Source organism: Copadichromis virginalis, linkage group LG14, assembly GCF_057382275.1.
Source record: "Copadichromis virginalis isolate Kocher_CV1m ecotype Utaka linkage group LG14, C_Virginalis_male_GT1.1, whole genome shotgun sequence".
Taxonomy (NCBI): Eukaryota; Metazoa; Chordata; class Actinopteri; order Cichliformes; family Cichlidae; genus Copadichromis; species Copadichromis virginalis.
This window is the reverse complement of record NC_140631.1, coordinates 19,718,511-19,735,169: the sequence shown is the minus strand read 5'-3', so window position 1 is coordinate 19,735,169 and position 16,659 is coordinate 19,718,511. Positions and strand designations below refer to the sequence as shown.

The window sequence follows — 16,659 nt, the reverse complement described above, 5'->3', positions numbered from 1 at the left end:
CAGAAAGGCAGCTATGGGGTATTAGTCTGACTTATTGTCTGCTTCAGTAGCCAGTGTGTCTGTGGTGGTGATGATCCTGGGCAACTCTATTTTCATGGCCAAAGACAGATGTCAGCAATACTAGGCTTGTCCCGTACAGCAGCTTTACACCACCACAGGCTTGTGTTTCAGGAGGGCAGCCAGAAGGCAGTGGTGAAGATCTAAGAATAAAACTAGTTATTCAGCACTGCTGCCTGTGATGGTGGGATTGTACTGGTTTGCGCGTGGGAGGACTTCAGCCTGACGTTGTCCTGCTTCGAAGCATGCTAAGGTCTGCTGCCGGTCTGGCCGGCTTCATCGCCTTGCATACACTTCAATTCCTGGTTTCTTGGCATTGAGATGGAAATTTAAACAGTCTGGCTGACTGAACAAGCAGCCCTCTTAAAACCAGACCACCACCCCGTTCTTCTCCTTTTGCTCCACTGCAGCCTTCAGTCACCACTTTATCACTCTGTGGTGCTGAATGGGTCCCCTTCATACCAGCCGAGTTTATGACCCTGCTTTTGCAGACCGGGGGTCTAGATATGTATCTCCATCAAAGGCATTCTCACATACTCCTGTCACCTCTGGTCAGCTGTGGGCTGGTCTGCCTTGAAGAACTAATTATAAGCTCTTAACTATTAACCAGGAGCTCCTGTTTTTTTTCCTCACAGCTTGCCGTAATCCTGTTTAATATGTACGTGTGTGCATGTAGGGATAATCAAGAAGGGTATAAGCCCATAGTGGTTGTTATGAAATGTTTTAACCCGAACCCGAACCCTCAATTCACCTCACCTCCCACAGGAAGTGGCAACTCAGCCACAGGAAATGGACTTATGCAGATCTTTATAAAGACGTCCCCCCCCAATGTGCTAAGATGTGCGAATAGCGGGATACCCAAATTGCCACAATCTGATATAAATAAACGGCTATGCAGTCCTAAGTACTGGCTCCTTGCTATTGACAAAGGCTATCAAAAGCCCAGCTTTGATTTACCCTTTCAGATCTTGTCCTTATTTTTTTATTCACAGTCCGATCTTGCTTCCTCACACCAACACACACCCACTCATAAACTATAGGCCTATTTATAGCTCAATCGCATGATAGAAAGCATATTGTCCCTTATTTGTTGGGTCTGGTTGCCTGCTCTGTTGTATCATTGCATCATTCGGAGCAGAGGCAGCAGTCCAGGCTTTATGAATGAACTAACTCTCCGCCAGAGGCTGGGAGATGGCACCGATCCCACTGTGATGTCATGCCACAGACAAGGAGAAGAGAGGGAGCTTTATGAAACCTCCCATTCATTGGTTTCGCTCTCTCTCTCTCGCTCTTTTTTTTTTTTTGCCCACCCCTCACCCAACTCAGTCACCCATCACCCACCCAAGATGCTTTCTTGCTATCTTCCCCAGCCCTGTCCCGCCCTGCCCATCCGTGCCTATTCCAGCCCAATAGACTTTGGCCCTGGCTGTGAAAATCCCAATTTCACACCCACGCTCTGGCGCACAGGCAAAGACGGCCACTAATTTGGTGTGTATATGTATATGTGTGTTTATGTGAGTCACTTTAACAGCCTGAGGTGCCAAAGAAGTACCTCTGTCTAAAGTTGGGTTGGGCCTTGCTCACAAGGGCAGAGCAGTAAAGGTGGAACAGCCTCAGCGAGAACCCCTGGGGGAAATATCGTCGTCGCACTCAGTAGCTTGTCCATTACTCATTTCATGGCAAGAGGAGAGTGGCTAATCAATACCTTTTACTGTAATCTAGACTAAACATCAGTCTCAATTCGTCAGTGATTCTTAGCATAGATGAACTTAATATGGTTTTTACCTCATTAGTAAAATTGGTTTCATTTTGTACATTTTGCTGCAGAAGCTCTTTTTCTTTTTTTCTCTTCTTTTAAGTCAGATACTTGTCAGTGAAATGCCATAATGTTGCCTGTGATTTACATCCATTCCCACATTTCATGAGCTAAGTGGATGGGACTCATTTTGCGGACAGACCCACACAGTCTAATGTGGAAAGTGATGACTAGTGGATGCTCTAGCTCTCAGTACATACTGACCGTTCTCTATCTAATGGGGCTCGCAGGCATTGAAATCGTATCAGGACTTCATCATTTACTCGAGACTGTCTAGATCCAAGCTCGCCTCTCTCGCTAATGGATGCACATTGTACATTAGCACTGCCGCAGATAACTTTCATATGGATCATTCACCATGGAGACTGCTCTATTATCACTTCACTGTTACGTTTAGCGTTCTCCTTTCAGCCTTGCTGAACATTCTGCATCATGTTTTTAGGAGATCAGCTCAGATCAAAAAGAAAAATTTACAACAAAGTAGTGTATGTACACAAAACACACTATTTGACTGTCACCTGACAGTCAACCTTCTTCTTTTTTTTAAATTGTGTTTGTGGTTTGAATTAGAGCCTGAGCAGGATTTCAAGAAGTATTAAAACAACCCAATAATGATATGCTTTGTAGACGGGGTTCACATTTTTCTTTTTACTCTCTCTAGTGTCTAATGTTAGTTCTCATGCACTGTAGTGTTAAGTGTCTTTGATGGAAGATTTAGTGCTAAAGTGGGTTCAAGTCTGTGTGGGCAAGTACGCGGTGCGGATGGGTTGATAAAAGCGGTGTGGAGGGAGGGGTGTAAGCGGTTTGAAAGTGCAGACAAACTCCACTTGAGCCAGCTTAAATAAACTGCCACATTTTGCCTTTGCTTTCACATCAAAGCACAGACTGTCTGAGCCCCGGTCACATCTCAGTTTGCAGCCATTTGCAACATGTACCTCTCTGCATTACCAACACTACTTAAAAGCAAAACGAGCTCAGTAGAAACTTAGACAACCTTGCAGTCTTTTTTTTTTTTGTCAAATAGAGAAACCAGCTTTATTTTGATGTGTGAGCCATGTCTGACAGTAGTTAAACTGGGTTTTTGTGTGAGACTGTAAAACAATGGCTGTTCTCAACTCTTCAACCTTTTACCTTCACTTCTGACTGAAATGGTTACATTCTGTTTGTTCAGACTATATTATTACAGCCCAAATTGAATCACAGGAAGAAGCAAAGAGCTCCTCTGTCTTTTTTCTCCAGTCTGCTGCAAAAAAGCTTGAGAGGGGGAAGAAAAGGGGAAAAAAAAAACGACCTAAAGACCGAAAAAACAGAAACTGGGAAACCTAATTTTACAAACAGCCAGACAGACATTGGTTACATGGGCGAAGTAGGGACGGGGGGGTAAGCTGCTGTGCATTCCAGACAAGGTCGCGACGTCAGTGGTGAAAACAAGCATGAACTGTATGTTGCTCTAGTATACTGCTGGCAGATAAAACACCAGCCAGTGGAGATGCCAGAACATCTGGGTTTGACACATGGCGGTGCTGCAAGTGTGACACACCCACTCCTCACAGCTTGTTTGCCCTGAAGACAAGCCTTTCTGTGATCTAGGATTAATGATTTGAAATTGCATGTAATGGACAAAGAAAAAAATGATCTAAAGAAATAGACTCACCACCAAAATCAAGACCTGGCTGACTCTTTGATTTTTTTATGTGTTTGCATGTTAACCTACTTGAGACCTAAGCTGACCTGCTGTGTTTTTAAGTTTTGCCGTATGCACGTTGCCCCCCCCCCCCCAAAAGTTGAGTACACAAGAAAGTGACATTAAGCTTTACTGCACAGTAACAGATAATAACAGATGTAATTGTGTGCTGTGCAAATGTGTGTGGACGGTTTGGAGATTTAAACGATAAAATATGCCCTAACTGAAACTCTAGGTTCTTTTTTTGTGGCTGTTTACAAGTTGAGCCTAGGTTGCTGGGGGTTTTTTTGTTTTTGTTTTTTTAACTAGTCTGTTTTTATATTAGAGGCCAGAGGGTCTTTCCCCTTCTCTCCTCCTCATCATATCCTCTGTTTTGCCCCCTTATCGCCATACTTCTGCAGCCCAGTAAATCTAATTAGATGAGTGCGAGTCATCAGGCACTGTTTAAAGCCATCAAAGGGAGCTCTGTGTCCCACTGGTTGCCCACTGGCTGTGAGCCGAGAACAGTAACCCTAGTGTGTAACTGAATCCCCTCGAGACGGGCCACCCCCGACTTTCCAAGTCACTCGCCAGCAGCCGCGGTGACATCATCACCTCATCCCTCGACCCTTGACCTGTGAGAATGCTTGACCCCGCGCTGGGTCCTGTGACAGTAGGCCCACTGTGTCAGGGCGACGTGGTAGGAGGGCTAGCAGAGGTGATAGTGTCGCTGATGGGCAGCACTGGCCACTGACCACTCTCCCACCCAGGATGTACAGGTAGAAGATAATAAATGTGGGGTTTACCAACACAGTATACACACAGTGACATGGCTCTCCCTTACTTTTTAAACAGGTTCGAGCCAAAGCTGTGACAGTCCTTGTTTCAATAGATTGGAGCCGATATGGAGACAGTGTCTGTCTAGACGGAATGTAATTGTTGAACCATGTTGTTGATCACGGTAGATATAAATGTTTGCTGTGTTTGTGTGGACGTGGATGCACGCGCACGTAACTGTGTCAATGTCTAACCGAAGCGCACATTCACAGGACTCTTCCCGCCGCCTCTTTGTCTCAATTAAATTTTCCATTCAGCGAGCTTTATCGGCATGAAATATAATACAGGATGCACTGCCGCAGCCTCAGTTGTCAATAGGAGTGAAAGGAGCATGTAATATTAGTCATTTGGATTTCAAGTCTAACAGATGCTGGTGTTACTCAAAATAAATATTCTTCTTTGTGATTTGCAGATCCCGAGTGTGGAGATGTCCCCCTGCTAACTCCAGGAAGTAAAGAGATGATGTCCCAGGCTTTGAAGGCTACCTTTAGTGGCTTCACAAAGGAACAGCAGCGACTGGGTATTCCCAAAGGTAAGACTGCCAGCTGCTTTTTGCTGTCATTAGTTCCTGTTAATGTTTTCATTTGAAAACTCAAATTGCAGCACCAGCCCTCTAAGAATACCTCAGTGTGTCACATATCAGGCGCACACATCTGCAGTTCTTTCACATTTCGGCTTTCTTCAGAGGATTCTGAGAAAGCACCTCTTAGAAAGACTGACTGAAAAGGAAACGCCCAGTTGTTCCAGAAATGGCGTTGCATTATATATATTCAGTCCAGGCAGACTGACTGATTGCAACATCCCAAGAATTGAGACACAGAGACAGACAGCAAAGAGATGGCATTGAAAACTGAAGCAATTACAGCAACCCATGTGATCTGCAAATTATGATTTTTTTTTAGCTTTTCATTACAACTGTGGTTTACAGTCACTTCAGCTTCCCACTTTGCTGTAGGTTATTAAGTGAAAGTTGGCTCCAGCTCAGACTGCAAAAAATGAGAATCTGTCCTGTTGTATCATTCACAAGCTGACCTGAATATTTGAGTAAATGTGTCTGGATGGTGTTGTCGACGTTTAACAGTAACTGCCACTCTTTGCAATCCTGTGCAGATCCTAGACTGTGGACAGAAAAGCACGTGGCCGAGTGGCTAACGTGGACCGTGAACGAATTCAGTCTGAAGAACGTCGATTTTGACAAGTTTGGCATCAACGGAGCCAGCCTGTGTGCGATGGGGAAGGAGCGATTCTTGGACTTGGCGCCTGACTTTGTGGGCGACATCCTTTGGGAGCATTTGGAAATGCTTCAAAAAGGTAACAGCGTAAGATGGTTATCCTCTGATTATCAGATGAGTTTAAGAGATTTAAAAGTCTCAGTTTTGTGATGTGAGTCAAATAAGAAAGCTCTCACTACACAGGCTGACATCACTGCTTACTCCAGTTTAGGACTGTTGGTATTTGCTCTTGTAACAGGAGCCAAACAGGAAGACACGATTTAGCTCAGGTCATTAATTTTTGATAGAGCAGGATGCAGTTACACGATACATAAAATCAATGATGAGGTCACTGATTCTCATTCTCCATCTATTTTTCATGAAGAGGATACAAAGCATTACCCCATGAATGGACTCAACTCTAACTTCCAGGAATCCCGCTTTACCTCAGACTACTTTGTCAGTAAGTATTCATCACAGTCAATCTGATAGCATAAGAAAACAAATATTAAAATATGAAAGGGAATCCAAATAGAGGAAGTAGATAAGGTGGTTCAGTGTGGCAAGTTGGTTAGCGTTAGCAAATAATCCCCCCACACACATTTTTTTTCTTGGATTTATTTCCTAGATATAGATCCTCAGTACATCTTTGCAGCTGTAGATGAATAGTGACCACACGTACAGTGGCATCACTGTGAATTTTTTGCTGAGTTTAGCTTCAATCAATATGTCTTGCTGAAAATCTACAAGATTGTTCCCGTGTGCTCAGGGCTATATTTTCTTTTGGACTATTCACGTGCCGAGAACTTCGGTGGCGGCTCAGCACAAGAGGGATAATGACTCCACTCCTTTTAAGATCGATCTTCCTCCTCTGTGTTGCTCCTTGCTTGCCTTCCTTCTCTGCTTTCTATCCACACTCATTTCCCTTTGTTTGCTCCAGGCTATGGTGTTGAGCACGCTCAGTGTGTCCCTCCTTCTGAATACTCAGAGCCCGGCTTCATCACAGAGTCCTACCAGACACTTCATCCCATCAGCTCAGAAGAACTGCTGACCCTCAAATATGAGAGTGAATACCCTGCTGCGGTCATCCTCCGGGACACGGCCCTCAACGGCATGCCGGGAGACTACTTTTCTGTCAAGCAAGAGGTGGTGTCACCTGACAACATGTGCGTGGGACGCCTCAGCAGAGGTGAGCGATCGTACAATGCATAAGTATGTGGCTGAGATTTGAGGAGACATTAAAGAATGTGGGACTAGCTTTGCAGTGAAAATGTGGTGCATTTACATTTTACTCAGAAGGTTTGCTCTAATTACCTGCTTACCACATGCACTTGCTTGAGTTTGTCTGAATGCATGTAAAAGTTGAAGGTTTCTATGGGTGTCTGCCTGCGTGTGATTGTGCTGAAGCTACCAGAATCTTGTCATGCCACATCAGTGTGCAAGTATTAGAAGAGAAGAAAAGCAGGCCTTCTGGTTGGCTTGTGGTTCAAGCAAACCCGACTTGTACACTCTAGACTGGGTTGGGGAAAAAAAAACTCTATTGTTTTTGTCAGAGCGATACACGAACCAAAGCCACAATGTGTTCTGTTCTTGCCGCATGTCCCTTATGTAAAACAGTTCAAGTGGTGTAACCTTAAAAAAAAAAGGTCTTTTTTTTCTCTTTCTTGTTTTTCTTGGCCTCCTTTCTTCGGCGCAACCTTAGGGTTCTGGGTAAGGAGATAGAGGTGTCATCCTCAGTTAGCGTGGGGTTTTCTCATGAAACTGTTTGCTTTTCTGAATGCTCGAGCTTGTTTTCTCTCCCAGCAATAGTTTACAGAGGAATTAGCGGTATGATTTAGACCGTTACCCATAAAGCTAGGGTTTTTCTTCTCCCAAATCCCCAGCTGTATAAATTATTAGCAAGTGCCATGTAAACCATACGAGTCCTCCATCCAGTGCTTTAAGCATTTGCCTGCAAAGCTTGAGATCCAATCCCCATGCATCACACATACCAAGTGTTTGCGCATTGAACTGTGCTCTCCCGACGTGGGAAAGTATCTTGTAGCACAATTGATATCCACATGTGGCTCCAATTTTACCAGTTGAAGATTTCAGCATCAATAGCGGCATGGCATTATCTGTCATTTGTTAATGGCTTACCACTGAAAGACTCCTCTTATCGTCATCAAGGCCAAAAATAGCGGGGCAATTTCTGTGAATGTCTTCCATTTAAAATCAAACCCAAATGCTGGTTGTGAAAGTGAAATGAGGTGTGAAATGGAGGGACGTGGCACTGTACAGAGCAATAAGCTATAGCTTAGTGAGGAGCAAAACAATTTACTTCTAAGGTGTGGCTAATGTCCCTTTTGTCAAATCTCAGCAAGGTTTTCGCAATTAATTCAGAGTTATTTGCTATTGTTCAAGTTTCGCCATCCGACAGTTTTGGAGGTAATAGTGATTTGTCATAGAATCTATCTGTGTCATATAGCGAGTGCACTTATTTCTTTTCCATCGGTTCAACTTTGGCTCTTACCGAAAGTCCAAAGTCACTTTCCATCAGGCTGTGGTAGACTTGGTTCATCTTGGGATGACTAAAAAAACATAGCCTGTGTGTGACTGTGACAAATTGAATAATGCTATAAAACTGAGTAATCACTAATGTGCAATGCCAACATCAATGCAACATTGACGGGAATCATCTTAAGATTTTTGCCATCATCAAACTGGCCTAAATGCTAAAATTTTAATATCATATAACTTGTCCACAAACAATGTCAGAGTTTGAAATCACAGTAATGTGAGTTTAGAGTTTCTACCTACATAACAATGGCTTTCTTGCCAATTTTTAAATTTTTTTTCGCCCTTTCCCTTCCAGGTAAGCTTGGTGGCCAGGACTCGTTTGAGAGCATTGACAGCTATGAGAGCTGCGACCGACTGACCCAGTCCTGGAGCAGCCAGTCTTCATTTAGCAGCCTGCAGCGGGTACCGTCTTATGACAGCTTTGACTCAGAAGACTACCCCGCTGCCTTGCATGGCCACAAGCCCAAGGGCACCTTTAAAGACTATGTGAGGGAGCGCTCAGACCTCAGCAAGGACAAACCCGTCATCCCAGCAGCAGCACTGGCAGGATACACAGGTAAGATGTCTAGAAATCACACTTTATATTTATATGCAGTCATTACAGTAAAAGAGTAATATTGGTCTATATGTATTTTTTCTGATCGCGTGCATGCAAACGGTAGACGTTTATGGAAAACCAGTCCGATTGTTGATTTCTGTGAATATAATTTTAATATAAACACTTCTGTAGGGCACAAAATGCAGTGTATAATGTGGTGTAACAAACTTGTTGATGCTCTGCAAAAGTGCCAAATCTTGTGGTGCCTGAATGCAACACTTTTAGACCAAAGAAGAGAAAAAAAGCACACCTTTTACCCAGGCAACCCAAGTTATGCACATCACAGGAAATAAAACAGATTTTACTCATGCCTCCTTTTACTTCACTTCTTTTTCTCTCGCTTTTTTTTCTCTTCTTCTTTTCTGTCTTCTCATCTACCTTCTTCTTATCGGCAGCCCGCATCTCAACCTATTTTTTCCAGGTCGTCCTAGCAACGCTCGTGAAACTTAGAAATTATGCCTGCCCCTGCACATAACACCAGAGCAGAGTAAAATTATCTCTTCATCTCATGAGGCATCTTCTCACTCATGCATGCTGAAAAAGCTCCTTTATGTATGTTCTTCAAGTTCAGTAAGATGGAGAGATATTTTAAAGGCTCTTGTGCAGCAAATGCACTATTTTAGCATCTGGCATGACTTTTAGTTTCAAAAGGGTGCAAAAAAAAGAAACCCAACTGCTGCTGTTGCTACTTCTTAACCGTTTATCAGCACTGAGCCATAAATTCAACTTTTAAGTTAATTTGAATCAAGAAAGATGACATAAATAGCTCTGTTTTTTTGGCCTCAAGTTAGCTGTCTTTTAATGTCAATTGCCAAACATACGAAGAGAAAAGTCAAATCCCTGCAAAGGGGTTTAATTCAAGTTATTCTAGTTTAAAGCTGAACTGTAAACACAGCTGAACACTGACACAGTTGAACGCTGACGCTGAATCGACTCTTCACAGAGTGTTTGGGACTTTTTCGGTCTTGTTTAAATTACAGTCACATGGCAGTAAGACTGCCAGTATTGGAAAAAGGGGGAAATCCAAGCATATTTTCCAACGTCACAAACAATGCATACATCAGATCTCTGCAGAGTGCCCCAAAGTTGGTATGCACAAGTTAATTGGTCAGCTGTATGGTCATTAGTTCAAGAGCCACCTTTAGAACAATAAGTCATTTATGAAATGTTGGAACGACATAGTTATGAATTTATAACCAAATGGATTAGACCAAGGCACAGAGCATCTCTAGAATGATCTAAATCTGTTTTCTCCCTGCACGCTAAACCAGCAGAGGCAATGCAAACTGGCTGCAAGCAGTCACGGCGTAAACATATTATAAACGAGTCATAGTTGCATAGTTTCATAATCTGTCTTTTTATGTACTGCATGTTTCAACTCCAAATTGTGTACTTGTAAGGAAAGCATGGCAGCTGCTTTCGGCCTAATGTGAGAAGAGACTTGTTTTGACTATGAAACTATAACCATGAAGGTAATAATGCCACAACACTCCAGTTTTTAAGACAAAAAACAACAACCAAAAACTTCTAACTGCCGCTCTGGACCCTGCTATTTTAAAGAGTAGTGCAAAGAGAGTTGTGGTCTTTCAAAGATGGAAGCATTTTTGTGTTTGCCCATGTGCATGTGTGGGTGGGTGAATAAAAACAGAAGAAGAAAAAAAAGGATCGGGGGAGCAAGAGAGAGAAAGAGACCTCTATCTGGAAAAAAGAAATCCCTCAAAATAAAGAAACAACCTCTTGTACAATTCCAAAACAGTGTTTATGACAGCTCGACAGCTTGCTCTTGCTCGACTTCCTGTTTAAGTCACGGGGTGACAGGTGACACTTGTAACGAGGACAGGGGACCTGATAAGGCTGCAGGGAGATAAGGCTCCAGTTGCCATCTGCGTGGTTTCCTGCGACAATTCATCATTTACACCTCTGTCTGCAATAACATCAGGCCACCTTACAACATAGCGAACTCTCATTTTGGCTCATGATATTTCGCTCTCTGTCTCACTATTGCATGTATTTGCTCGTACACACAGAGGGCTTTTGCATTGCAACGTTGTAAAAAATAGTAATTCGCCAGTCAATATTAGCTGGTCTCGCCTTTAAAATTTTTTATCCACACCTTTGAATTATCGTCCTTTAAATAGCCATATAGGTTTTAGACTCATATTGCCATGGATTCAATACTTATCGTTATGAAGACGAGCCCCAACCTTATGCTTGTTCAGTGAGCCCCATTGTGAAAAGATTTTAACATATTTTAAAAAGGGTTGCCTACATTGTGGCGTGAAAGCACGAGATTCTGGTATTACCCTTATGTGGGCTCACAGTTACTGCAGCAGGAACACGAGTCAAAGCTTTCTGTATGAGTGACACCCGATGTTGCGGAGCCACTTATTTTCCAAACTCGGAATGGCTGCTGTCATGCACCTTCTTCTTCAGTCCCTGCGAGGCCTTAGAGGGCTCTAAATTTCGAGTTGTTCAACCCACACGTCTGTTTCCCTGAACGCTTTTGTTTTTGTTACAAAAAGGCTACGTTTGGTTTTCTGAGGCACTCGAGAGAGGTGACTTTTGCTTAGCTCCAGTTTTGCTTAGGCGGTGTGCTGCACTGGCAGGTGTGATTTCAACACGCAAGCCTCAAAAGTGGGTGGGTTCATGTGTATGCTGAAAAAAAAAAAACAAACAAAAAAAAAACCACACGATCAAAGTGCACTGCAGTGAATCTAGTTCAGAGACAAAACCAGGCTTTTTTTTTATCGCCTTTGTTCTGCTTTCCCTCCTTTTTTTTTTTCCATGAACTCTAATACACTTTTTGCTCTGACATTGAAATGATGTTTTACTAGTTTATTCATTTAATGTTACTCTTGGAAAAATGCACCCTCTTAACTTTGCATTGAACTTGGCAACTGCTCTCTTTCTTAAAACAGACTCTATTCAAGTACAGTAGATGTGCTGCTGAAGCCTAAATGCAGCCCTTCTTATTTTTAAAATAGTGATTTCATCAGTGTGGAACTCTTGCAGACACAGCCTCTCACTCTAAATTCACATACTGCACAGGGCAACTGGCAGACAAGGGAATACATGATGAATGGGACTTCTGTGCTTGGGACGACATTTAGTTCCACTGCTGTACTTCAGTCTGACCCAGATTAGAAGCTTTACTTTGTTCCTCTTTTCAAATTAAGTGAATAATTAGCATGAATATGTAACACTTTTCATATATAGCATAAGTACTTAGTGTCGTGCTTCTTCTGGCCGTGACTTTTATCACAGACAGGACATTGTACAGACAGTGCTGTTCCTCAACACATTCTGCATAGCACATGGACTGATGGGAATATATCTCCTAGATTCGGCGTATTGTTATGTGAAATATACTAGTTTAGTTCGATAAAATGTTGAGCAGACTATGGGACTTGGGAGCATTTTCCAACAACAGGAGCTCTTTTGCTCTGAACTTAGCCTCACCTCAATCAATCCCCACAGCAACTGGCATCTGCACAAACAACAATGTGTCCTCTCAGTGTGTATAGCTCTTCTTCTTAAACGAACACCTTCTCCCCCTCCACCCCCATCTGCTCTGCAGGCAGTGGCCCCATCCAGCTGTGGCAGTTTCTTCTGGAGCTACTGACCGACAAGTCTTGCCAGTCCTTCATCAGCTGGACAGGCGACGGCTGGGAGTTCAAGCTTTCTGACCCAGATGAGGTGAGAGGTTGCGACCCCACTGGTCATCTAGCACACGTGCTGGGAGGTCTTAAGTAGTTAGCCAGATGAACAAGATGGCTGCTTGTTCCATGTAGCTCAATTAATTGCAAGTTTCAACAAAAGTATGTATTCTAATGTTTCTGGCACATCTTGACAGGCTTGTTCACTGTGCTTTTTCAGGTTGCTCGAAGGTGGGGCAAAAGAAAAAACAAGCCTAAGATGAATTATGAGAAGCTGAGCCGTGGCCTGCGTTACTACTATGACAAGAATATCATCCACAAGACATCTGGGAAACGCTATGTCTACCGCTTTGTCTGTGACTTGAAAAGCCTGCTGGGGTACACTCCCGAGGAGCTGCATGCAATGTTGGATGTAAAGCCTGATACGGACGAGTGAATCAGATATGAAAGAATAAAAAAGGAAGTGAAGACAAAAAGTTAAGGAGTCACTTGGACTGAGGCTCATAAAGTGGTCTTAACTGTTTAATAGAATTGGTAAACCAATTATTTTGGGGACCAAAAATGTTTTGTTTTGGTTTTTGGGTTTTTTTTGCTGTTTTTTTTAAACGAATAACTGTGGTCTTTGTCAACTTTGAGCTCCTGTCTCTCAGACCATAATTTTAAAACCGAAGGCAGAAGCCTAAAACCTGTATTCTTACCCTGTTGCATTTGAGATGCGTGTGTGTGCACGCATGTGTGTATGTGTGTATGAGTGACTTATACTGGTGTCATTTAGCAGCTCAAAGCAGACAAAGCGTTACCGGGTAGATTTCAGGTTCTGTTCTGACTAAGTAGCAAAGTGGGGGAGAACTGAGAGAGAGAGAGAGACAATAAAAATGTTGGGCTAAACGAAGCGGAAAGTTCCTGCTAAGAAAACGGTTGCCAAAAAAACCTGAACTGAACTGAGGAAGGTATAATCTCATACTTGCATACATGCTTACTGTTTTTCCCTTTGGCAGTGACAGACTTTTTTCAGCTAGGACCAAAAAAAAAAACAAAAGGGAAAAAAAAGTGTCTGGTTTAAATTGCTGTTTATGCTTGTGCCACCATACTAATGCCGATTTCTCAAAACAGTCGCTGTACATCTTCTGGATAAGTGTTGTAAAGGGTATTTTTTCACATTGTTCTCAGTGACGGTATTACAGTGGAACCAAACATTAGATGCCAAGTTTTACTCGTCTGTTCTCAAGGAACTTTCAACTGAAATGTGCTGATGCGTTATCAGACAACACTATAGACACTGGCCCCTTGCTTTGTAGAGTGTGAAGACCTGGTGAGGTTACTCATAGCAAGAGTGTCTGAAAGACAACTGAAAGTAGCCGTTGCTTTTGAAACTGACACGTTCACCTTTATGTACATGTTTGCCACCTCGTTAGAGACGCATATTGTGACTGAAAGTCGTGCATTTTTTTTTTTTTTTTTGCATATACCACCAGTATTAGCAAACTGTAGACAATCTTATATGGGGAAATTCAGGAGTAAGAGGAGCTGTTTCATGTGCAGATTAAATGCATAATTTCATTTCACTGCCCATGTAAGCTTACTTTTAGACACGTTTTCATATTAATTGCCTAGAGAGTAAAATTGCAAGTTGGTTTGCTGATGTTATCTTGCATAATTCTCTTTCAAATGTGTTGTACGTTTTGGCCATAAGGAAGGGTAGTATAGTGTGAAGGTACAGTGTAGGAAAGCAGGTCAGGTAATAGGAAAACTGACTATAAATGTTGACTATAGAGAATCTGAAACTTTAGAGGATAGATGAAGGTGATGGGTGATGTGGATAATGTAGGTGATCTCTCGTGATGTCTGATGACGACAGGTTGATACAAGTGATGCAAGTTAACTTGCTTGAGAAATATAGGACGGATGGCAGAGGCTTCCATTTCAATTTTACATTCTTTTGCAACTTATCTACATTCAGTTCAGAAATGAATGACTGGTTACAAGCAAATTGGCAACAGTTTCCTCCCAAACAGTGGGAACAGTGGCTGTACACTAGCCTTATGGGAAATGCCAAAGTTGAGTATTATATTAGAATACAATGTTATTGTTTACAGTAGCTGAAAGTTACCCATATGGATGAAAATAGCTTCTGAGATGTCTATTTGTACAGATTCTGTTTCATAATGCTTTACTGAGACCCAGATTACACAAATAAGCAAAAGACAAAGCAGGAATAATAACCAAAGCCCATGTGAGGTCTTTGGCCACGGTGCACCCACAACGTTAGGAGATGGGGACCAGAAACCTCTCACGTATTCGTGAAATGTCGTCTTTTATCTTTTGTTAATACGTCAGAAAGCACACAGCTTAAGGACAAAGAGTAACGTCTTTGCTGATGTTTTTTTTTTTTTTCTTTTCATTTTTGATTTTGGATACCGGCTGAGTTTAGGTAAGAGATGATGTATACGTTCATACTGTGTAACTGGTAACAAGCTTGTCCATTGTTATTCAGCACTGGCTTAGTGTTTCCTTATCCAAGATAAAGAATTGGAAGTTAAACAGTTGGTTCAGGAATAAGCTGCACTGTATGTTCATTCCTTTATTGCATATGTTCACACCAGTGTTTTGAAAATCTTCTTTCTCTCTTTTTTTTTCTTTTTTCTTTGGTATTGTTCAGGTATTTTTCTGATGTCAGTGTTCTGTATTAAAGTGAGCTTAAAAGACTTACTTTTTATCTGTTTGTATTAAAAAAATGTTTTCTTTTTTCCTCCCAACACAAACGTCATAATGTTAGTATGGTTGGCTTCATAAGATCAATGTGCTCGGAGAAAACATTTCTGTTACCTAAAATGTTAATATTTTGACATTTACTTTGTCAGGAAATTATACTGTTGTTAAATGTCAGAGTCTACAGTCTACTGCAGGTCTTATGTATTAATGAAACCTAGTCAGGCAAGTGTACACCTAACAATATTTTGTGGCATATGCATATCTCGGAATGGATTCAGAAGGAAAACTTGTTATTTTGGATGTTTTTTTGTATATTTTATAGTGTCTTTGTATTTTTGTTATGAGATCATTTTTATTGTATTTAGTTCACAAGCATTTGAATATTTTTCAATAATTTATATTTTATAAAAGACGAGATGCAGACAGCTGGTGCTTTCATGGGAATTTAAAGGTAGCGCAGGACAAAATAATGTAGCTAATTTCTTTTTGTTTTTGTTTTTGAATTCATTTTTTATATAGAAAATAGACCTGTCTGCTAGAGGTAAAAAGGCTGATGCTGGCCCATCAATGATTTCTGCTGGAAAGGTTTTATAAACTGTAGCTTCTATTTCCAAAATGTACTTAATGTACTTCAAAATGTTATAAAATATATGTGAAGAAAGATTTTATCACTGTGTGTGGTGTTTTTATTGTGAAAGTTCACATGAAAGGTTAACCATCTGGCTGGATGGGAAATGTAGGGATTGCATGCCATTATTGAAAATAAAATATATGGAAATATTGTATGTATATAAGTAACGTGCTTTGATTTGCAGAGTCTCTTTACAGCTCCCTATATTCATACTTTGGCTTCAATACTGTTCTTGAACAGCAAAGAACAACTAAATGATGAAATTGAATCATAGTGTTATTAATATTGCTGTTTGCATTTCCAGATATTGTGCTATTGTCACTGTGATAATACTGCACAATAACTGGGCAGTAAAATAACAGCCCTAGTTTAGAGTTTTCAGTCATCTGCAGATCACTTTGTAAAATATGAAGTGAAATTAAGAGAAACTATTAATCATGTCAAAGTACATACCCCACACACTTTATCAGGTACAATTATTGAACTGCTTGTTAAAGTGAACATCTAATTAACCAATCACATTGCAGCAACTCAGTGTATTTAGGCGTGTAGAAATGGTCAAGTTGACCTGCTGAAGTTCCAACTGAGCATCAGAATGGAGAAGAAAGGTGATTTAAGTGACTTTGAATGAAACATGTAACAGGCGGACTGGTCTAAGTTTTCAGATAATGCTGATCTGCTGGGGTTTTCCCTGCACCACCATCTCAGGGCTTTTCTACAGAACGGTGAAAATGAATCCTTCAAATTGTTCAGAAAGCATCAAATAACCACTGTTTATAACCAAGGCATGCAGAAGAATATCTTTCAATGCATAATATACTGTAACTTGAAGCATATGAGCTAGAGCAGCAGAAGACCACACTGGGTGCCACTTGTGTCAAATAAGAACAAGAAACTAAGGTTACAACTCACATAAGCT

At 41.5% G+C, this 16,659-nt stretch overlaps 1 protein-coding gene across 3 annotated transcripts in view; it reads left to right on the top strand.

Moving 5' to 3' along the window:
- ets1 (ETS proto-oncogene 1, transcription factor) overlaps positions 1 to 15,777 on the top strand; it is a 35,232-nt gene extending 19,455 nt beyond the window's left edge. For 2 of the 3 annotated variants that reach the window (XM_085429772.1, XM_085429771.1), the window contains 7 exons: positions 4,786 to 4,905; positions 5,484 to 5,684; positions 5,970 to 6,047; positions 6,525 to 6,773; positions 8,439 to 8,699; positions 12,319 to 12,437; positions 12,618 to 15,777. In XM_085429772.1, coding sequence (XP_085285898.1) covers positions 4,786 to 4,905; positions 5,484 to 5,684; positions 5,970 to 6,047; positions 6,525 to 6,773; positions 8,439 to 8,699; positions 12,319 to 12,437; positions 12,618 to 12,833 — 1,244 coding nt within the window. In that variant the 3' untranslated portion in view covers positions 12,834 to 15,777. The remainder of the gene's footprint in view (positions 1 to 4,785; positions 4,906 to 5,483; positions 5,685 to 5,969; positions 6,048 to 6,524; positions 6,774 to 8,438; positions 8,700 to 12,318; positions 12,438 to 12,617) is intronic. The other variant, XM_085429770.1, reaches the window with a different exon arrangement.
- Positions 15,778 to 16,659: the final 882 nt, after the last annotated feature.